Source organism: Mizuhopecten yessoensis, unplaced genomic scaffold, assembly GCF_002113885.1.
Source record: "Mizuhopecten yessoensis strain PY_sf001 unplaced genomic scaffold, ASM211388v2 scaffold2137, whole genome shotgun sequence".
NCBI classification, from domain to species: domain Eukaryota; kingdom Metazoa; phylum Mollusca; class Bivalvia; order Pectinida; family Pectinidae; genus Mizuhopecten; species Mizuhopecten yessoensis.
Window position 1 is genome coordinate 397,398 of NW_018404396.1, and position 24,719 is coordinate 422,116.

Genomic DNA, 24,719 nt, shown 5'->3' on the forward strand with positions numbered 1-24,719 from the left:
GCCATGTTGTATTCTGTGTTATCTGTCACCCAAATCGCATTCATATCGACTGGTAACAGCTCAATGCTTAAATGTATATCAGAGTTATTTTTTCGTGACGGCATGTTCAAAATCTTACAAAAATAAATAACCATTTGGTTGTATACGTCGTTGAAAATGTATAGATGGTATAACCAATATCAATAATAACCTATGAAGATTCTCTCTTGCTTTTAACGTAATGTGTTAGGATTGAAATGCCATATTTCTAGCGGATACACGTATGTATTTATTTTCTGTTTTATTGTGTTCCGTCTCTTAAAGTTAGTATATACAACCGTGGTTTATGAGTTTCGTCTCCTACAGAATGCCTGTCTGTACGTCTGTGCTGTGTTGCGCCTCCCTATATTCGTCTCTAGGCCTGTTCATTGTTTCCCATTTGCACTCATCACGCAAAATCTAAATCACTACTAAGTTTACACACAACACCAGCTACGCAAACATGGAGGTATTGCCATATGAAAAACGACATTTCTGAAATTAAAAAAAAATGTGACCATATATGATTGTATGTGGTAATACAGTGCGAAAGGCACCGAATGTAATAATACTTAAATAGTCTGTGTTCGGCCGTGTGGACGGACATTGTTATGACAGCCCTGGTAATAAGTCTTGTGTGGTTCTAGGAAATGTCACGATAACACACTAAATATAATATTCGCACAATTTGTATTTCGTTAACGAACACTATGTGCTAGTACATATATGTTTCGGGACACGTCTGTCCGTCCCATCAGGTTACCTAATTACTATGTCTGATCATCGAACGAGGAGGTTAACGCGCAGGCCTGTCGTCTATCAACCATCATTCTCGCAGACAAACCGCTAGTCTATCGACACAACCTAGCAGTCCATCCAAAGGTAAGCTTTGTCCTCTAGACTGACAGAATATTCAAAATTAACGTCAGTCAAAGTCTGTTGCGACGATGGCAAAATTATGTGTATCCTTTGAACTAGTGTACTTTGTTATCATATTTAATGCCCAACTGCACATTAATTTAAAACAAATATAAACTACATTAAATAAACCAACAAACCCATGCCAGTAGAAACAAATGTGGTGTTAGAGTGTATGAGTGAGTGTTCGAGATTATTTTGTGTTCTTATATGATTATCTATATTTTCTTTTTCTGTTTTCTTTTAGTTCATTTTCTTTTTGATTTTCCAACTCATCTCAAGACATGTCTACTTCAAATAAGTCCTGGTACATTTCTTTATCGGCATACATTGCTTTATTTCATGTTTAGTGGCTCAAGGTCAAGACGTATATCCATATATCTTATTCGATTTGGAATACTGTATATATCCATAAAGGTATATTTAATTCGTCTTGACACAAATTTTACAACTATATTAAATATCTATATCGCAAAGGTGTTTTTTTATTTATATTTAATTTTATTTTTTATCTTAAGTCCATGTATCACATGAAATAATGATTTTTTTTTTAAAAACATGAAAATATTAATCCAGCCTAATTATTGTACCTAGCAATAAATGTACCCAAGTGTCATGAGATGAATTGAAATATAATGTATGTATGTAAATATTGTATTCAATGTCTTCAAATACCAAAAGTATGCTGGAAACCATGGAGAGAGCTTATATAAGCAAAGCATGTTGCTCAGTCCTTTTTTTTAATCAATTAAATATATTTGAAATGAAGCGATTGCAAAAGGTATATCAAATTAAAAAAAAATGTCTACTGCACTATTATATCTAACGTCAAATATCTTATGGAAGATTATCACTGACGTTAAGAGTCTAATGTAAAAGTATCACTTACGTCAAGTGTCTATTGTTATAGTATCACGGACGTCAGGTGTCTGCTATTATAATATCACTGACGTCAGGTGTCTGCTATTATAATATCACTGACGTCAAGTATCTGTTGTTATAGTATCACCGACGTCAAGTGTCTGCTGTTATGGTATCATGGACGTCTAGTGTCTGCTGTTATAATATCACTGAAAGCAAGTGTCTGCTATTATAGTATCACTGACGTCAGGTGTCTGCTGTTATAATATCACTGACGTCAAGTGTCTGCTGTTATAAAATCACTGAAGTCAAGTGTCCGCTATTATAATATCACGGACGTCAAGTGTCTGCTATTATAATATCGCAGACGTCAAGTGTCTGCTATTATAATATCACGGACGTCAAGTGTCTGCTGTTATAATATCACTGACATCAAGCGTCTGCTATTATAGTATCACTGACGTCAGGTGTCTGCTGTTATTATATCACTGACGTCAAGTGTCTGATATTATGGTTATTACAAACTTACTAATAAATACGGGGTTTTTGTATATGCGATACGACACAATTGCTCTTACCCATATCAGCACCCGCCGTATCACACCCCACACCCCAAAACCCGTATCAGCCCGCAAAACCCGTATCACACCCCTTTTGGATTTGTTTTCGTTTTTCAATATTTCAAAAGAGAAATTTATCATAAGTTAGTAGCTTTTATTAGCAAGCATGTAATAAACAGAATAAAACATCACTTTTTCCATATCACACACAGTATCAACCCTCGACTAATATCATCCCTTGGGCTGATATTGCAGTCTCGGGGTGATACTGGGTGTGATATGGAAAAAGGCATGTATTATTCTCTATATCACGGACGTCAAGTGTCTGCTATTATGATATCACTGACGTCATGTGTCTGCTATTATAGTATCACTGACGTCAGGTGTCTGCTGTTATAGTATCACTGACATCAGGTGTCTGCTGTTATAATATCACTGACGTCAGGTGTCTGCTGTTATAGTATCACTGACGTCAAGTGTCTGCTATTATAGTATCACTGACGTCATGTGTCTGCTGTTATAGTATCACTGACGTCAAGTGTCTGCTGTTATAATATCAGTGACGTCAATGGTCTGTTGTTATAATATCACTGACATCAAGTGTTTGCTATTAAAATATCACTGACGTCAAGGGTCTGCTTTTATAGTCTCACTGACGTAAAGTGTGTTCTTGAGTGATTTTTAAACGTTTGCCTGCTTTGACGTGGTATGATAACGTTTACCTGTACAACTAAGTCTTGTGGCTAACATTTTACGGTATTACATGTACTGGTGTAGGTTAATCACATTTATTGTAATGCTTTCGAACAGAGTTAGCATTTATGACGTTTATGAAATTGTGCTAAAGTATGTTACTGTGGTTACCAGTATTACTCAGGTTACCATCATTTTTTAGATTTCCTGTATTACTGTTGGAACTTGTATTACTGTGGTTACCTGTATCAATGTGGTAACCTGTATAACTGTGGTTACCTGAATTACTGAGGTTACCTGTATTACTGAGGTTACATGTATTACTGTGGTAACCTGTATTACTGTGGTTACCTGTATTACTGAGGTTACCTGTATTACTATGGTTACCTGTATTACTGAGGTTACCTGTATTACTGTGGTTACCTGTATTACTGAGGTTACCTGTATAACTAAGGTTACCTGTATTACTGTGGTTACCTGTATTACTGAGGTTACCTGTATTACTGTGGTTACCTGTATTACTGAGGTTACCTGGATTACTGTGGTTACCTGTATTACTAAGGTTACCTGTGTTACTGAGGTTACCTGTATTACTGTGGTTACCTGTATTACTGAGGTTACCTGTATTACTGTGGTTACCTGTATTACTGTGGCTACCTGTATTACTGTGGTTACCTGTGTTACTGAGGTTACCTGTATTACTGTGGTTACCTGTATTACTGAGGTTACCTGTATTACTGTGGTTACCTGTATTACTGTGGCTACCTGTATTACTGTGGTTACCTGTGTTACTGAGGTTACCTGTATTACTGTGGTTACCTGTATTACTGAGGTTACCTGTATTACTGTGGTTACCTGTATTACTGTGGCTACCTGTATTACTGTGGTTACCTGTATTACTGAGGTTACCTGTATTACTGTGGTTACATTGTACCTGTATTACTGAGGTTACCTGAATTATTGAGGTTACCTGTACAGTATATTTCTATTTGTGACGGTGTTCATTCCAATGTTATTGATGCTCGTTCATTGAACTCCGCCTTTTAACAGATCATAATCATCCTTATCACCGGTTTATCCAACAAGAAAGTTTCAACTTGCAAATTTACATATTTAATCTATTTATCATTGTGTATAATAATTGCAGAACATCGAAAAACTAAAATAATTAAAAATGTCAAAATGAAATTACAAAGTTATAAAAATAAAAATCACAATATTCGCTAAAATATAACAAAACACAGCATTCCCTTCCGTATCACGTATTATGATTGGACCATATTGGTTAGCCATTTCCGCCTAAAGATTTCTTGGTTTCTTTATTGTTAAAATGCATTGTTCCTTAGAGGCCATTAATTTTCGTTTGTTATTCCCAAGGCACTGTCATGATAGGAGCAGTAGTGTGGACGTAGACTGAATGGTCGCTCTTAGTTTAAGATCTAATTGTCAACATCCTCGGTTTCTCCCCCTAGTCATATACATAACAACATATCCTCGACTTCTCCACAATTCGTACTCAAAAACAACCACCTCGTCTTTTCCCCCCAGTCATACACAAACTCGTATAAAATCAAGTTCGACAACCGTAGATAATCCGATAAACAAGAAACCATTTCCATGATGACGCATTTTACCCGGTCAATTGTCACTTCACTAGTGCGAATAGGACTGTCACCTTCGTAATGTGATGTGGCGTTTACCCGCCAACCCTCTTGCACATCCATGACTGACGTCACTTCCGTACCTGAGTGACATCTCTGGTTGTGACAGTGATTGCTTTTGACAATACGACTTGTTGACAATTTAAGCGTGTTGGGGGTCCCTGACGCCTTGATAACGGCCGCTGATCACTCTATAATGGTAATTAACGTAACCAACTGTGGTACAAAGCTTCTGGGGGTGAGTCTGGAGATGTTGTTGTTTGTTCAATTCCAAATCTACGACATCACTATTTCAACCTGTTTCCATGACATGAATACACTAGGGCTTGTCGTCCCTGTAAACGTTATAATTGTATATTGTCACCTAAGACATATGGACACGACGTCTGTCCGAGGTGCTTGACGTCAGTTTTGACATGATGGGTTTTGTGTAACAGATGTAGTCATTAGTCTAAGATGAAAGTAAATTCTCAACAGAACTTCGTGTTTTTCTGTGCAATATTTAAGCCTATGCGATTTTAAAACACCTTCGATACCCTCATAAAACATGGATTACGACACAGTGTTTAAATGTATTGTCAAAGACGTAGTTAGCGAAACACACTCAACACAGTTTCTAGTATCTTTTAACGACTAAGTGTGACGATCGAAAGCATATTTCGTGAATTACTAGTGGGATTAGTTTAAAACCACAGCCATTTAAAAAAGTCGGTTCAGCTTCTTCAAACAATATAGAAAAGCCAAGACACGATGGACCTCGCTAGTTGACAGTTAGGTAGAATCGTAGTCGCTCAATAGGAGCAGAATACTACAAAGTGTGCTAAAATGAGCACACACCCGATAACGTAGGTGATGGTACGTGATAACCCGTATCTGCCAATTGAAAATCATGTCCATAAAGATTTCTTTAGCGCCTGCGTGGTTTGGGAATTTTTCAATTTGGAGATGTGAATCGATAAAGTAACTTATACTAAATGTTAAAATTAGTAACCAATGCTATTACCTAAAGCAAAATGCAATAACAATGTCCCAGAAAGAAGTACTGTTGGATAGAAAGAGAGAAAGACAGACGCACACACAGAGCGACAGAACGAGACAAGGAGGCCGAGAGATAAACATGAACAGCGACGACACACATGGACAGAAAATTTCACGCATGTATTGTACTATTGGTCGGGCGGAACCACCGTCACTGGAAGTGGTTTAGCAATGAGAGGACAAAGTTGTTAATGATAACTCTAAGTTTACCGCCACGCTGTACACCGAGAGAACACGGACAATATATCGTTACTTAGCACCACGGGAATACACTCGCGCAGCCAGCCGGCGAAGACACTTTGTCTGAGCTGTACCTATTCAGCTCTGTTTGCCTTTTTTTATGGCAAGTATTTCGGTTTGTTTCCTATGGGAATATAAATGCAATCGTTTACATAGCCCAAAATCCTTTAGGAATCCCTAAATAGCTGATGCTCAGACAATAACATGTTTTTATTGGAAACAAAATTCCATGGAACATGGTTTAGAAACATGTATGCTGAGCTCACTCATTTAGTTACCATTTTTATATTCAATCAATATTCGGTTAGTGAAACAATTTGTATTCATATGATTTTATCAATGAAAATAGAATCAATTCACTTCAAAAGCATGCGTTTGTAATATCGATTCACTTAAAATGTAAACAATGAAAAAGCATGATGAACAACAGTATCGGAATACAGGAAGGTTTTTTTTACTTCAATCCAATGTTTCTTAAAAAGAGTGCCTTCCTGTCATTAGTATCTATTTACTGTCTCCCGTCATCAGTATCTATTAACTGTTTCCCGTCATCAGTGTAACTGCTAACTGTCTCCCGTCATCAGGATCTGTTAACTGTCTCACGTCATCAGTATATGTTAACTGTCCTCCGTCATCAGTATCTGTTAACTGTCTCCCGTCATCAGTATATGTTAACTGTCTCCTGTCATCAGTATATGTTAACTGTCTCCCGTCATCAGTATCTGTTTACTGTCCTTCGTCATCAGTATCTGTTAACTGTCTCCCGTCATCAGTATCTGTTTACTGTCCTCCGTCATCAGTATCTGTTAACTGTCTCCCGTCATCATTATATGTTTACTGTCTCCTGTCATCAGTATCTGTTAATTAACTGTCTCCCGTCATCAGCATTTGTTTACCGTGTCCCGTTGTAAGTTTTTCAGTGACCCACGACACATTTGCACTAACTAGTCTGATTATATACACGTATTAGGACAGTCAAAGAAAATAGGATTAAAGTATAGGGTTTATCCATATTGTGTCAGTAAAGATTTCCAAAATACATAATGTAACACGGTGACGGTAATCTTGTGCAGTGTTATTCCCAGCGAAATAAAAATGTGTTTTTTTTGTGTCACTGTGAAGAGATTTTCCGAGACAATAAGTGATGTCTCTTTGACATTTAACGAGCTGAGTGTTTGTAAGTTCACTCAGATTAACATATTTTCACATCAGGGAACCAATAATTATATTGTACTCTCTCCTAATGAACTTGAAGTTGAGTGTCGTAGGCGTTTAGGTTGTTTGTTAAGATCTTCTCTTGATAGCTGTTCGTTAATTAAGGTGATTAGCTAAGAGATTTGTATCGTAAGGACTTGTTTCGCGTTTTCGCCTGAACTCCCTTAGGCGAACAATGCATCTGTAATTGCATAACAACTTGTATGGGTATGTGCGGTCCAAACTGATGGTAGTTTTGTGTGACGTACACACATTAACGGTTATGTGCGACCCATACTAACTGTATTTCTGTGTGACGAACCAACATTATCGGTTGTGTCCGGTCCATATTAACGGTATTTCTGTGTGACGTACCAACATTATCGGTTATGTCCGGTCCATACTAACTGTATTTCTGGGTGACGTACCAACATTATCGGTTATGTGCGACCCATACTAACGGTATTTTTGTGTGACGTACCAACATTAACGGTTATGTCCGGTCCATACTAACGGTATTTTTGTGTGACGTACCAACATTATCGGTTATGTCCGGTCCATACTAACGGTATTTTTGTGCAACGCACCAACATTTTACAATTTACAATCAGTTACCCAATATCAGTGTGCCATGCTGTCAAGTGACGAATTATTATCTTTTTGTTTTCGGGATCTTTTCTTTGGTAGCAGTGCTTTCGCTAAATTTGTGGAGAAATCACAGAAGCGTTCACGTTGATTAATAACAAGTTTATATAATCAACAACATAATTAGTGCATCATAAATATAACAATACAGGACGTGTGTGTGTTTTGTTATGGCTTGGTATAGCCTTGCTGTTATGGAAGACCTTAGTATGCTTCATGATACCTCCACCATGGGCCTCCATATACTGCTCTGCTAAGCGTGTCATTTCCTTCACATTTTTGGGTACTCTTTCTCTCAGAAATACTGCCATCTCTGCTGAACATGTCTGAATAAACTGTTCTCTGATGAGTAAATCCTGTAAAGCCTCATAACTGTGGTCAATCTCTGCCAACTCTGTCCATCTTCCTAAATAACTGGTAAGTCTGGCAATAAACTGAAAAGCTGTCTCTCCGTTATCAGGTTTACCATCTCTGAATATCAGTATAAACGTATAAACTTGTAAACCTTTTCCTACGAGTAGGGGGCTGAGACTCACTGACCAGATGTCATCTGGCCACCTCTGTGATGTTGCAATTTTTTTTAAATCTTTCCAGAAATGCATCAATATCAGCTTTCTGCTCATCAAACTTTGGTAGTTTTGGCCTCAGTGACCTAGATCTGGAGTCTTCAGTGTTTGTTCTGGTCAGCTGTAGCCGTTCTTGCTCTACCTTAAGTTTTGCCATCTCCACATCTGCCTGTAGCTTTAACTTCTCCATCTCAAACTGACGTGCAATCTCTGCTTCTCTGCGTGCAGTCTCATCCTTGCCTCCGATCGATCTCGAGTCCTGTCTTCCCTTGCTAGGATCTCTTGCTCCTTTGTCGCTACAAAGTTTTGTAACTGCTCGTCTTTTAGCCCCAATCTTTCTCCATAAGTTAACCATTTGTCATAATCCATGATTTTATTTCCAGTTGCTTATGCCGTATAAGAATGAACAATAAAATTAGATATGGATATAGCAACCCAATGACAATGTAACTCAAAATAGTTCAATCCTAAGCTATTAATTAATATCAGCTCTAATCTGTCTGAATACCACTATATGTGTGTGCATGTACAGTATATGTTGTTGAGGTAATCTCCCACTGTATGTTCTGTAAAAGGGAGGTAACTCCTGACTCCATTTCCGAAGGTAGCATACCACTAATGCGGTACGGCCGCTAAATATACCGTATATAACATACACATATAAAAGTTCTGGATGCGCACACACATATTAAATATAAGGTTTTGAACGCGCACACACACCTTATTCATATTACCAATACAGACATATTGATCTTGACACATGACGATGTGTCTGTGCTCTACAATACGTATGTATGCCACTTTAATCGTAAATCGTTCGTGTTTGAACCAGAAACATAACTTTTCCATCTCGTGAGCCTCATGTTGCCCGCAGATACCCCAATTTTGCCCTCTCGTGAAGTGTTCTTCGGAAGTCTACTTTCTGTTTTCTCTAGCTTTATCTGAAATGTTAAAATCCGAGGCCTCCCGATTAAGTGTTAACAATATGGACGAAGATGAATTGGAGTCTCTACTAAAGGTTCCAAAAACACATAACGGATAGTTTCCAGCGTGGTAGCTGCATTTATAAACATTGTTAGGGGCCACAGGATTCTCAAGGGAGTTTGAAACTTTTTGGAAGGCAATTTCAGACAATTGATCTGGCGCATTTTACGCTTGGATACGGAAGGAAGACGGCACGTCGTTAAAACGCTTGTCACTAAACTCAATTAAATACGGTCTGAAAAAGCATATTCAGGACACTTTAAAAATGTAATTGAACAGCAAAACAGTGAGGCGTTCATCTCAAGTGGGAATTCATATCGTGCAGTTGTTACTGGTTAAAGAGAAAGCTAGGGATTCGGCAAGGTCGACCACCAACCAGTGATTTGTGATCAGGACTAGAGGCATCGTAAACAGGGGGAAGATGGTCTACAAAACAAAGTGTGGTCTGAGATACCATATGAAAATTTTGAGCTTGAAAATGTATAACCTGCAAAGTCCGGTATACATGCGAGAAATAACTTGCAATCAAGAAGTGATTGTGGCAGAGGCCTTGTTATTTTTCACTCACCCTTAGTAGTGGATGTAACGTAACAATCAAATTCAATTCATGAAAACAACTGTTGAATTCTCTTAAATGTTTTGTCACCAACGCTTAGTTAATTGATATTCATTAGATATAAACATGAACTTTTGTTATTTTAGTCGGTACAATAAACCAGTTAATGACTTGATTTCAGTTTGACTTGGAATTTGTCTCCCCTCGACAGGTCATATCACCATCAGGCGTTGCCCTCGGATGATAGGCCCTATAGCCTGTCACGGGGACACAAATCATCATGTCACACTGATAGGGGGTCGTTAATTGTATGTTATTTGCGGTCCGTATTGACCTGTTTGTTCAGCAGTAATGAGTAGAATGATTCAGAGAGATACAATGAACAAGAATTCCTCGTGAGATTCCGGTATATTAGTACTATCTCGGGAGATTCCGGTATATTAGTACTATCTCGGGAGATTCCGGTATAATAGTACTATCTCGGGAGATTCCAGTATAATAGTACTATCTCGGGAGATTCCGGTATATTAGTACTATCTCGGGAGATTCCGGTATATTAGTACTATCTCGGGAGATTCCGGTATATTAGTACTATCTCGGGAGATTCCGGTATATTAGTACTATCTCGGGAGATTCCGGTATATTAGTACTATCTCGGGAGATTCCGGTATATTAGTACTATCTCGGGAGATTCCGGTATATTAGTACTATCTCGGGAGATTCCGGTATATTAGTACTATCTCGGGAGATTCCGGTATATTAGTACTATCTCGGGAGATTCCGGTATATTAGTACTATCTCGGGAGATTCCGGTATATTAGTACTATCTCGGGAGATTCCGGTATATTAGTACTATCTCGGGAGATTCCGGTATATTAGTACTATCTCGGGAGATTCCGGTATATTAGTACTATCTCGGGAGATTCCGGTATATTAGTACTATCTCGGGAGATTCCGGTATATTAGTACTATCTCGGGAGATTCCAGTATCATAGTACTATCTCGGGAGATTCCGGTATATTAGTACTATCTCGGGTGATTCCGGTATATAAGTACTATCTTGGGAGATTCCAGTCTAATAGTACTACATGTATCTCGCGAGATTCCGGTATATAAGTGTTATCTCGGGAGATTCCAGTATATTAGTACTATCTCGGGAGATTCCAGTATAATAGTACTATCTCGGGAGATTCCAGTATAATAGTACTATCTCGGGAGATTCCGGTATATTAGTACTATCTTGGGAGATTCCAGTATAATAGTACTATCTCGGGAGATTCCGGTATATTAGTACTATCTCGGAAGATTCCGGTATGTTAGTACTATCTCGGGAGATTCCGGTATATTAGTACTATCTCGGGAGATTCCGGTATGTTAGTACTATCGCGGGAGATTCCGGTATAGTAGTACTATCTTGGGTGATTCCAGTCTAATAGTACTCCATGTATCTCGGGAGATTCCAGTCTAATATAACTACATGTATCTCGCGAGATTCCGGTATATAAGTGTTATCTCGGGAGATTCAAGTATATTAGTACTATCTCGGGAGATTCCAGTATAATAGTACTATCTCGGGAGATTCCAGTATATTTGTACTATCTCGTGAGATTCCGGTATATTAGTACTATCTCGAGAGATTCAAGTATAATAGTACTATCTCGGGAGATTCCAGTATAAAAGTACTATCTCGGGAGATTCCGGTATATTAGTACTATCTTGGGAGATTCCAGTCTAATAGTACTACATGTATCTCGGGAGATTCCAGTATATTAGTACTATTTCGGGAGATTCCGGCACACATTACTACCTCGGGAGATTCCGGTATATTAGTACTATCTCGGGAGATTCAAGTATATTAGTACTATCTCGGGAGATTCCGGCACACATTACTACCTCGGGAGATTCCAGTATATTAGTACTATCTCGGGAGATTCCAGTATATAAGTACTGATTCGGGAGACTCCAGTATAAAAGTACTATCTCGGGAGATTCCAGTATATTAGTACTATCTCGTGAGATTCCGGTATATTAGTACTATCTCGAGAGATTCAAGTATAATAGTACTATCTCGGGAGATTCCAGTATAAAAGTACTATCTCGGGAGATTCCAGTATATTAGTACTATCCCGTGAGATTCCGGTATATTAGTACTATCTTGGTAGATTCCAGTCTAATAGTACTACATGTATCTCGGGAGATTCCAGTATATTAGTACTATTTCGGGAGATTCCAGTATATAAGTACTATTTCGGGAGATTACGGTATATTAGTACTATCTCGGGAGATTCCGGTATATTAGTACTATCTTGGGAGATTCCAGTCTAATAGTACTATCTCGGGAGATTCAAGTATAATAGTACTATCTCTGGAGATTCCGGTATATTAGTACTATCTCGGGAGATTCCGGTATATTAGTACTATCTCGGGAGATTCCAGTATAATAGCACTATCTGGGGAGATTCCAGTCTAATAGTACTACATGTATCTCGGGAGATTCCGGTATATAAGTGTTATCTCGGGAGATTCCGGTATAATAGTACTATCTCGGGAGATTCCGGTATATTAGTACTATCTCGGGAGATTCCGGTATATTAGTACTATCTCGGGAGATTCCAGTATATAAGTACTATTTCGGGAGATTCCGGTACACATTACTACCTCGGGAGATTCCAGTATAATAGTACTATCTCGGGAGATTCCGGTACACATTACTACCAAGAGAGATTCTGGTTTATTAGTATATCTCGGGAGATTCCGGTACACATTACTATCTCGGGAGATTCTGGTTTATTAGTACTATCTCCGGAGATTCCGGTACACAACACTTTCTCGTGAGATTTTGGTATATTAGCACCATCTCGGGACATTCCGGTACACAATACTACCTCGGGAGATTCTGGTATATTAGTACTATCTCGGAAGATTCTGGTACACAATACTACCTCGGGAGAACCTGGTATATTATTACTGTGTACTAGCTCGGGAGATTCCGGTACACACTACTACCGCGGGAGATTCCGGTATATTAGTACCATCTCGGGACATTCCGGTACACAATACTACCTCGGGAGATTCTGGTATATTAGTACTATCTCGGAAGATTCTGGTACACAATACTACCTCGGGAGAACCTGGTATATTATTACTGTGTACTAGCTCGGGAGATTCCGGTACACAATACTACCGCGGGAGATTCCGGTATATTAGTACTATCTCGGGAGATTTCGGTACACAATACTACCTCGGGAGATTCTGGTACTGTGTACTATCTCGGGAGATTCCGGTACACAATACTACCTCGAGAGATTCTGGTATAATTGTACTGTGTACTATATCGGTAGATTCCGATACGCAATACTACCGCGGGAAATTCCGGTATATTAATACTGTGTACTATCTCGGGAGATTCCGGTACACAATACTACCTCGGGAGCTTCCGGTATAGCAATACTACCTCGTGAGTTCCCCTTTACTCACCGATATTCCACAATTTATTCTATTTATGGCTCTGCTATTCACACGACTAACACGGAATCTGCTGGTTCAACCAAACTATCTCGAGAGGTTCCACTGAGGAAAATGCTAACCGAAGATTATGTTGCTATAATAAAACTTCGGTAGATTCAAGTACGAACATATACTAACCGGAAATACCTCGACAGCAATATTTCCTCGGGAGCTTCCGGCACAGTCATACTACATCGGGAGTTCTCGCTTCATTCAATAACCATATTCGCCGATATTCAACAATTTATTCAACGACAATAACACCGACCGAGTCAATCGGGGAAAGCATTTTATTTGCTTTATGTAAAACCGAACGACCCATTTATTAGCTTGTATACAATTAACATGTTTGATGTAAAACAGCCATTATCACATTAACAGCAGGTATTGCGATATAACTTTCCTCGATATTAATCCCAATATATCACAACCGCGGGAGTCGCTAATGGTTCTCTATGGTACTCTCGTGCACTAAAGTAAACGGGTTTCACTAGGAGCCGTTTGATTATCTTTTCAGCTAGGGTTTTTCTCACGCCCCTGTGATCGTATTTGCACGTCTTACGTCATCAGCACGCTCAACAACAACAGCAACAACAATCAAAGTCATGACGGAGTTTCTCATCTCCTACGGTATCTGTGACGTCTTTTCATGGAACTGTCGATGTGTCCGATAATCAAACCGATTTTATTATTCATTCTGGAGTTATATCTTAAAGTCAAAATGTCATAGCATTTTAATAGTTTTGAGTGTCGTCGCTCGTCGTATTTGATTAAATACAGCCCAGAATGCTTTTAAGAGATAGAGATATGGCCAACGGGTGTGCGTTTTAGTGTAGAAAAGATTTGTTCCTAGTTTTGAATGTGTCTTAAGGGGAACTGTTGATCAGTTTCATATGAATACTGATTTAATCATGTCCTGTCTCATGAATAATGTAATGTGTTCGGCTGGATTTTTTTAGAAATTGGTCCGAGTAGAAACAAGTCGAGTGTTCTAAAATAAGTATAAATGAATTAGAAGCGAGCTCTTTACCAAATGATCTATTTCGTCTCTGGCGATCGACTCAGTCCAGGTAATCTACATTTTTCTGATCGATCTTTCAGCAAAGTAGACATACTCATATACCCTCCGGGAGTATGTTACAATAGGAGCACACTGTTCTAATACGTGACTTTCGAAACATTATATAACGCTAGACCAATTGAAATAAGGTGCCACCAGTGACGTAATGCAATAAGTTCAGTTACTCTACATTAGAGCATGTAATATGTTATTGCGTAGCCATACCGACAGTAAAAACTACCTCACGATTATATAACAGTGATACAGTTTCACATTTCAGCTAATTAAATGTTCGATACACCTGCTTTCCCCGATGAACCTAAAGAAAACAATTAAATCAAAGGACTTGTAAAATCAACCATTCCGGCACGTACACCATCAAATCAAGGTCATTGACGAATCAACAATAAGAGCAATGGATAATTCGTGGAATTCTGGTTGATGTTTATTGATATCAAAACCAATGAGAGCCACTGATTAATCACCAAAGGGTCGTCATTCACAAACAAAAAAGGGGTCAACGAAACAAAACACACACACACAGATAAGATGGCTCATCCAAGTACCGGATTTGTTGGTAATCAGCAAATCAGAATTACTACAGCATCAGTAACTTGGTGTCACTGACGTAACACTAGAGCAGACGGATACATATCTGCGTCAATAAATCAAGGTTCTTGATGTTATAAAAAATAATTGTCATTAGTGAAACGGAAAATCAAAGTTATTGACACAACAACAAATCAACGTTATTGACACAACAACAAATCATCGTTATTGACACAACAACAAATCAACGTTATTGACACAACAACAAATCAAAAGTATTGACACAACAACAAATCAAAGATACTGACCCAACAACAAATCAAAGTCATTGACACAACAACAAATCAAAGTTATTGACACAACAACAAATCAAAGTTATTGACACAACAACTTATCAACGTTATTTACACCACAACAAATCAACGTTATTGACACAACAACCAATCAACGTTATTGACACAACAACAAATCAAAGTTACTGACACAACAACAAATCAAAGTCATTGACAGAACAACAAATCAAAGTTATTGACACAACAACAAATTAAAGTTACTGACGCATCAACAAAACAAAATTATTGACGCAACAAGAAATCAAAGTTACTGACACAACAAAAAATCAAAGTTATTGACACAACAACAAAACAAAATTATTGACGCAACAACAAATCAAAGTTACTGACACAACAACAAATCAAAGTAATTGACGCAACAAAAAATCAAAATTATTGGCGCATCAACAAATCAAAGTTTTTGACACAACAATAAATCAAAGTTACTGACACAACAACAAATCAAAGTAATTGACGCAACAAAAAATCAAAATTATTGGCGCATCAACAAATCAAAGTTTTTGACAAAACAATAAATCAAAGTTACTGACACAACAAAAAATCAAAGTTATTGACACAACAACAAATTTAAGTTATTGACACAACAACAAATTTATGTTATTGACACAACAACAAATTTAAGTTATTGACACAAAAACAAATCAAACTTATTGACACAAAAACAAATTAAAGTTATTGACACAACAACAAATTTAAGTTATTGACACAAAAACAAATTAAAGTTATTGACACTACCACAAATCAAAGTTATTGACACAACAACAAATTTAAGTTATTGACACAACAACAAATTAAAATTATTGACACTACCACAAATCAACGTTATTGACACAACAACAAATCAAAGTTATTGACACAACAACAAATCATCGTTATTGACACAACAACAAATCAACGTTATTGACGAACCAACAGATCAAAATTATTGACGAACCAACAGATCATATTAAATGACGTGTTATTGAGGTAGCCACCAAAATCACTGAAGCAGCAACAAATCAATGTGGGCTTTCTCCTGGTAGTCCGGTTTCTTCCCACATTAAGACTGTCTCTACGCTCCCATCCGGGCAAATTAGAGTAATTAATCAAATCTGTTTTATAATAGTTATAAAATAAATAAAGTTTATATATGCTTCAAGTCAAAGTCATTGAAGCATCAACAAATCAAAATAATTAAAGCAACAACAAATCAGAGTTATTTACGTAGCAACAATTAATGGTCACTTATAAGTTATGATAAATTTACGTTGAAAACAAATCATGAATATTAATGAGACAACATTTGCAATTAAACCTTGACAGCTGATTTATTAACAAATAAGCAAGACACTGCCACCGTGTTTTAATAGTAGTGTATATCCGGATTACCATGATGTCGCGGTATATATTTATATATCTCCCTTCTCCAGCTAATCAATCAAATATGGCGCCATTCACTGTTCAACGAGATAACAGGTCGAAGGCAGCCATTGGTTCCTTCAACATATGAAAACATGGAACATATGCGGGATCTATTATGTCTCATTGTGCAACAAAGGGATGAGGACAAACTTCTTACTTCATGGATAGACATTCAAATTTCTTTGACGGTAAAGTAAACAATGGCGTATTCGTTTTTGAACCTTCGACCGCGTCACTACCACATCAGTGTGTTAATGTGCGTAAATAACGACCGATATAAATGAATACAATTTTAGGCTTCTCAGGCTTATTGATTTGAAATTTAAAAAGCTATGAAAAGAAGAAAAAGAGTGTTGTTCACTATGTATATTCTAAATGTATTCATAAATCGATGTAGATTCACTGAAAATATATTATACCACGGCTACCGTGGCATAAAAAAATAGTCGAAGCAGTTTGCTACTATGATAACTACTATCATAATAGCAAACTGCTTCGACTATTTTTTTCTTCATTTTTCTTTTTTTGGGGATGTAAATATAAGAAATGACCTTCATTTTGACGGCGTATACGGTAGTGTGAACGCAGTTGGTAACTAACATATTCTGTAGTGTGCGTTAACTGATGGGTCAAGTACAACCTACGGACTGACTTTCATTTTGACAAGGTATTCGGTAGTATAAAGTCAGATGGTGAGAACATATATTCTATGGAGCGCGTTAAAAGAATATGTTCGTTGCCAATAGCGCTCATACTACCCTATACGTCTTCAAATTAAGACTAATCCTTATACATATACATATATCTACTTACGATATTTTTTTAATGCTGCACGAAGAAAACAAAATAATCGAAGAGGTTTCTTTCTATGGTAGCTACGGCAGCCGTGGTTGCTAGGATAACATAGTTGCAGTGAATCTACATCGAAATATATATATGAATATTTTTTCTTTTTGATAGTTTTTGAATTTTCAATGAATTAATCTGAGTAGCCCTTCAAACATTTTTTCTCGCTTATAGTGGCCGTTTTGTACGTGCATTGACATGCTGCTCCGGTAGTGACGATCGAATGTTCCAGAATGAAGCTGCCATTGCTTACCTCATGGGCAAGGAATTTTTAATGTGCATCCTTATAATAAGAAGTTTGTCAGCATCCCTTTATTGTATAAACTAGAAATGATGGCTCCTGAAGATATTCCATACTTCCAGATGTTGAAGGAAACACATGAGTAGTCCGGCGAAAATATTTGAAACAGGTATCAATCCGCATCACGGTTTTTCCCCACTGCGTATACGCCAATTTATACGTTGTCAGAGTTTGATAAGATCAGCTCTCAAGAAGGAAAGATGTAACTATATACCTGTACCATCATCTGTACTATCGAACATGTACCAACACACATTTATCAACATACCACGTATCTGTATCCAACATAAGTATACCAACATACAAGTACAAACACACCTGTATAATAATACCTGAATAAACATACATGTATCAACATACCTCCTGTATCAACATACCTCCTGTTTTAACATACCTGCACCAACATGCCTTATTTGATATACATGCACCAACACACATTGTAACTGTAATGAAATACCTGCACCAACATGCCTTTACTAACATACCTGCACCAACATGCCTTTACTTACATACCTGCGCCAACATAACTGTATAAACATACCTGTACCAATATACCTGTATTGACATACCTGCACCAATATACCTGTATTGACATACCTACGCCAAATACCTGTATTGACATACCTGCGCCAACATAACTGTATCAACATACCTGCACTGACATACCTGTATTTACATACCTGCACCAATATACCTGTATTGACATACCTGCACCAATATACCTGCATTTACATACCTGCACCAATACATACCTTTTTTAACATACCTGCACAAATATACCTGTATTGACATACCTGCATCAACATACCTGTATTAATATTCCTGCACCAATATACCTTTTTTAACATACCTGCACCGATATACCTGTATTGACATACCTGAGCCAGCATACCTTTTTAACATACCTGCACCAATATACCTACCTGTGTGTCTATAACTTAAAGATAATTCCACACATTATAATTTAGCAATAATGGTTACGTTTTCGTTACGCAGCCTTTAATTAGCTATGACGATTTTATCAAAACCTTATTGTAAATGTAGGAAACTGTTCGGGCCTTTCCGTCATACTGTAACAGTGATCGGGGCCAATCATTCCATGACATCGAATATTATCACTTTTACAGAAATTCCAAAATGGTCTCCGACTAACTTCCGTCGAGTGATCATGAAGTGGTTACCACATGAACAATCCCTGCAAAAAATCCTGTACCATCAACATTTTTTTTAAAGTATATTGATACAAAACAAAAGATCAAATATAATTTTCTGCGTTTATTTAACGTAACTAAGGATTGAAATGCATATTCTAAACAACTTATATCGTACCATGGGATACATCCGTAAACAATTTGTTTCCATACCATCATATATATTTAGAATATGCAATGAAATTCTTAAATTCAGAAATTCAGACATAGTTAGTCTATCAGAAAAATCGCTTGGATTAGTCAACTTATTACTACAACATTACTTGACAAAGTCATATCCCTATAGTAATATCACCTGACATATTTAACTCGTCATAGCAATATCACGTCACATAGTCAACCAATCACAACAATGTGACGTTGCATATTTAATATATCACAACTTTATCATATGAAATAGTCAACCCATCACAGCCATATCACGTGGCATAGTAAACCAAAATAAACCTATAATGTGGTAAAATTAAACCGTCACTACAACATGAAGTGACAGTCGTCATTATTCCAAAACAATACCACTTGATATATATAGCTAGCCAATCATAACAGTATCATGTGACATAGTCTACCATTCGTAACATTATCGTGTCACATAGTCCAACCATTGCAACAACGTCAAGTTATAAAGACAACCCATCACAACAATATCACGTGACAAAGGCAATCATCACAACAATAGCATGTGACAATGACAACTCATCACAACAATAACACGTGACAAAGACAACTAATCATAACAATATAACGTGACAAGGACAACCCACCACAACAATATCACGTGACAAAGACAACTTACCACAACAATATAACGTGACAAAGACAACGCATCACAACAATATCACGTGACAATGACAACTCATCACAACAATAACACGTGACAATGACAACTCATCATAACAATATAACGTGACAAGGATAACCCATCACAACAATTTCACGTGACAAAGACAACTTACCACAACAATATAACGTGACAAAGACAACGCATCACAACAATACCACGTGACAAAGACAACTCATCACAACAATATCACGTGACACAATCAACCCATCACAACACTGTCACGTGACACAATCAACCCATCACAACACTATCACGTGACAAAATGAATCAATCACATTTCAGGTACTATCGCATGACAAAAACGACCAATCATAACACTATCACGTGACAAAGTCAACCCATCAAAACAATATTGCGTGGCATAATTTGAGAGAGGAAATCAGTCATATTTCAACACTTCGTTTAAAGACATCCCTCATTTTCGTCACCCATATAATATACGTCAAGCTTTCACGCTTGTTATGTTTATTGCAAACAAACAGTTGTACAGTTGTAAGCGATATATCCTCATTGATATCGAAAACCTTATTCCAATCTGGTTATTTGGATCACCTCTAGTGTTCGGTACAGATATTCTACAAGGAGCAAGTAAAACAGCATAGTAAATACATTTAACTTAATTGGAAACTAATCCTGTTGATGACGATAGCGTAACAAATCACTTAACGATAAATTAACGGGGTTGAGTTGTGATCATAGCCGGTTACAGTGTATGACAGTGTATGATGGAGCCAATGTATCTAAGTAAATGTTTGTAAAGTAAGGATTGCCGTTCGCGTGTCGGAATAACAGAAAAATAGTGATGATGCAGCGTGCTCTGTGTGTAGCACGTTTCGGCACGGCTTTGCTCAATGAAGCGGTTTTGCCATCACGACGCGTCGGGCGATACCGTTTCAATTCCCGTGAGTAAGCCGTCTGATGAATTCTTTTATCGCTCTCTGTACTATACGAATGTTTATAACCTTATTTCGGTTGTGTAGTGAAAGTTCGTCCTATGTATGCGTCTAGGACCCATGCCACGAGCAAGAGTGGTCACTGGTCAAGCAGTGCTGGTCACCAGAATATGTGTTGACCACAGTTGACGCAGAAGCACTTACCAGAAGGGACTTAATTATCTAGTATTCTTCATCAAGGCTTCATCAATGGTTAAATGAATGGTTAGATGATAGCTGAATACATAAGGATACTTCCTTCGACTAGAATATGCATACACATTGTAGTATAAACAAACAAACAAACAATGCGGATATAAACATGACAATATCACTAAGTATATATTCCTGATGAAAAAAAGTTACTTAGATCTGCAACTTTTGTAAAAGAATGTACAAGGTGAAAACAAGTTGGAATGATCCTGACAAGTATTCATAATATTATCACTGTCAAAATCGCACAATTTCAACAGCTTAAAGCTGGTTATAGTTCATTCATGCAACCGTTTGTTACATGAAACCACACTATTATTATTCTGATTTCTTACTTGTTAGTTACTCGCATGCTATACTGTAGATATGCTTGGTTGGCTTTATATATAACTGTTTACTTATATGCAAACAGATCTGGAACTGAAAAGAAAAGGTCCTGGCTCAAAGACACCAAATAGAACGATTTATAATACTGAGTTGAGGCCGGACGCTATACATTGCAGTACTAAATAACAGTTGTAAATATTTACACCAGCGCACCTTGCCATTAAAAGCATGGAGCTTCAAGAAAATATTGCAACTATAATTTTGATAAAATCAATTACAGGGAATTCAATTTAGCGCAATTGACGATAAACATGAAATGTATAATGAAATTGATGGAGTGTGACTTACCTCTGATTCCCATGTCAAGATTTCTCTATTAAAATCCTCAAACTTTAAAGTTAACAGTCACACAGCATGGTGACGTCAGAGAAAGGATGGCGGGTTGTGATGGGCGTGGTTAATGTCCACCCGACAAGTGTGCACGCGCTGACGACACTGACGACACACACTGTGCAGGTTGGTGTCCTCTGTCACAGAAAATCTCGACGTTAACCTGTTGGCGCTGGTCGTGTATCGATTGTGGTGATCTAGCAGGGTGTGCTCCACCAGCTCTGCCTAAGTGCTGAGCCCACCTCTATTTTCCAACAGCCCCGGGGTATACAATACACACTCTACTGAAAACAGGGCCACTTATCGGCAGGTGCTACCAATATTTCACGTTATTTTGTTTTGTTTTACACTTATATAGAGGTATTTGAAAACATAACAGAAGTACATGAAAAAAATGTCAATGTTTGAGAATGTTTGATTCAATGTCAATACTGTATCGTGTTGTAAATATAGAGTTTCCTTACTGGAGCATAGTATCGTTAGATAGTGCTACCAGTGTACACACACTGTTCCACCTGTACAGAAGTATGCCAGCTTTTCTTGGAAATAGGGACTTCGTGTTGTCACGTGACAAAGTCTGTTGGGGGTGGAAACTGTACCAGCCGTGTCTGCCCACGCCTGGCCGGTGTCAACATTACCGCCCTATTAGGAGCGAGCGCCTGGGTCTGACAATCGTTCGATGGCGATAGGTCTATTACAGGGTAAATTTCTGTTGCCGATAAAGGTATATACACTCTTACAAGAATCTGCTAGCGCTTTGTTGAGGTAGCTTATTATATTTTTTATGGAATTATCGGAATTCTAAAAATACAGCCAGTAGCGATGTTGCTAAGCTGGAAGGAGAGCTATATATACCGAGCGATAACGACAATTACTGAAATTATCAACCGATCGCGATGGAATACAGCAATACATGTACAGCTACCTGCAAACCATGCTCTACACTTGTGTGACGTTGTAGGGAATCGAAAACCTAATACGTTACTAAGTGTATAGTGAATAACACTCCTTGACTGTGGGTTGTTTACTATTTATATTTGGATTTCCCCTCCCTCACACGAGGACACACTTGTTCTAATGGAGGTTGGATGTCCTCGCCACTAGAATGCTGTAAAGGTCATTCTAGGCATACACCCACCCAAACTCGCGTCCCACCATCACGGTCCGTCTGTACACATATCTTGAACAGAGAGTACGAATGCATAAAATAATATTATCAGGTCCACATGGGACTTTCAATAGCATTACATCAGTGAATAAACGCAATATCCGTAATGAAGAACAAACATCAGAAGTAGAATGCATTTGGTGCATGAGCAAATATTGTCTAAAATCGGTTGTAGCTACGACTTAATTAGATCTATACAGCGTTTGAATGCCAGTATCAACAGACACAACCATGCATCAGCAGTGGAGGGTTCAGAGTGTTGTGGTGGGGTCCGGACCTCTACGCTTTTAAAAATTGTTTAAAACAAAAAACAAAAAAACCCGGGAAAATGAAACTGTTTAGCCCGAATTGTTTAATAAAACATATGTCGAGTACATATGGGAACAAGTACAAGGTGTTTATGTCAGACGGACAATATGACAAGGTCTTTATGTAGGACCTACAGCGTGACAGGGTGTTTATATCGGACTTACAATGTGAAATGTGTTTATGACGGACGTTCAGTATGACAAGGTGTTTATATCGGACGGACAATGTGTTTATGATAGACGTTCAGTGTGACAAGGTGTTTATATCGGACGGACAATGTGGCAATGTGTTTATGGCTGACGTTCAGTGTGACAAGGTGTTTATGTCGGACGTACAATATAACAAGGTCTTTATGTAGGACCTACAGCGTGACAGGGTGTTTATATCGGACGTACAATGTAAAAATTTATTTCTGACGGACGTTCAGCGTGACAAGGTGTTTATATCGGACGGAAAATGTGACAATGTGTTTGTGACGGACGTTCAGTGTGACAAGTTGTTTATATTCGACGGACACTGTGACAATGTATTTATGTCGGACGTTCAGTGTGACAAGGTGTTTGTATCGGACGGACAATGTGTTTATGACGGACGTTCATTGTGACAAGGTATTTGTATCGGACGGAAAATGTGACAAAGTGTTTGTGACGGACGTTCAGTGTGACAAGTTGGTTATATTCGACGGACAATGTGACAATGTGTAAATGACGGACGTTCAATGTGACAAGGTGTTTATATCGGACAGACAATATGTTTATGACGGACGTTCATTGTGACAAGGTATTTGTATCGGACGGAAAATGTGACAATGTGTTTGTGACGGACATTCAGTGTGACAAAATGTTTATATTTGACGGACAATGTGACAATGTGTTTATGATGGATGTTCAGTGTAACAAGGTGTTTATATCGGACGGACAATGTGACAATGTGTTTATGGCTGACGTTTAGTGTGACAAGTTGTTTATATTCGACGGACAATGTGACAATGTATTTATGACGGATGTTCAGTGTGACAGGGTGTTTATATCGGACGGACAATGTGTTTATGACGGACGTTCATTGTGACAAGGTGTTTGTATCGGACGGAAAATGTGACAATGTGTTTGTGACGGACACTCAGTGTGACAAGTTGTTTATATTCGACGGACAATGTGACAATGTATTTATGACGGATGTTCAGTGTGACAGGGTGTTTATATCGGACGGACAATGTGTTTATGACGGACGTTCATTGTGACAAGGTGTTTGTATCGGACGGAAAATGTGACAATGTGTTTGTGACGGACATTCAGTGTGACAAAATGTTTATATTTGACGGACAATGTGACAATGTGTTTATGACGGAAGTTCAGTGTGACAAGGTGTCTATAT

General features: G+C 37.9%; 1 protein-coding gene across 1 annotated transcript in view; it reads right to left on the reverse strand.

Annotated features, from left to right (window-relative positions):
* Positions 1–22,014, reverse strand: part of LOC110445253 (synaptotagmin-7-like) — a 120,306-nt gene extending 98,292 nt beyond the window's left edge. The window contains exon 1 of the mRNA XM_021489756.1: positions 21,827–22,014. Coding sequence (XP_021345431.1) covers positions 21,827–21,839 — 13 coding nt within the window. The 5' untranslated portion in view covers positions 21,840–22,014. The remainder of the gene's footprint in view (positions 1–21,826) is intronic.
* Between the last annotated feature and the right edge of the window lie 2,705 nt (positions 22,015–24,719).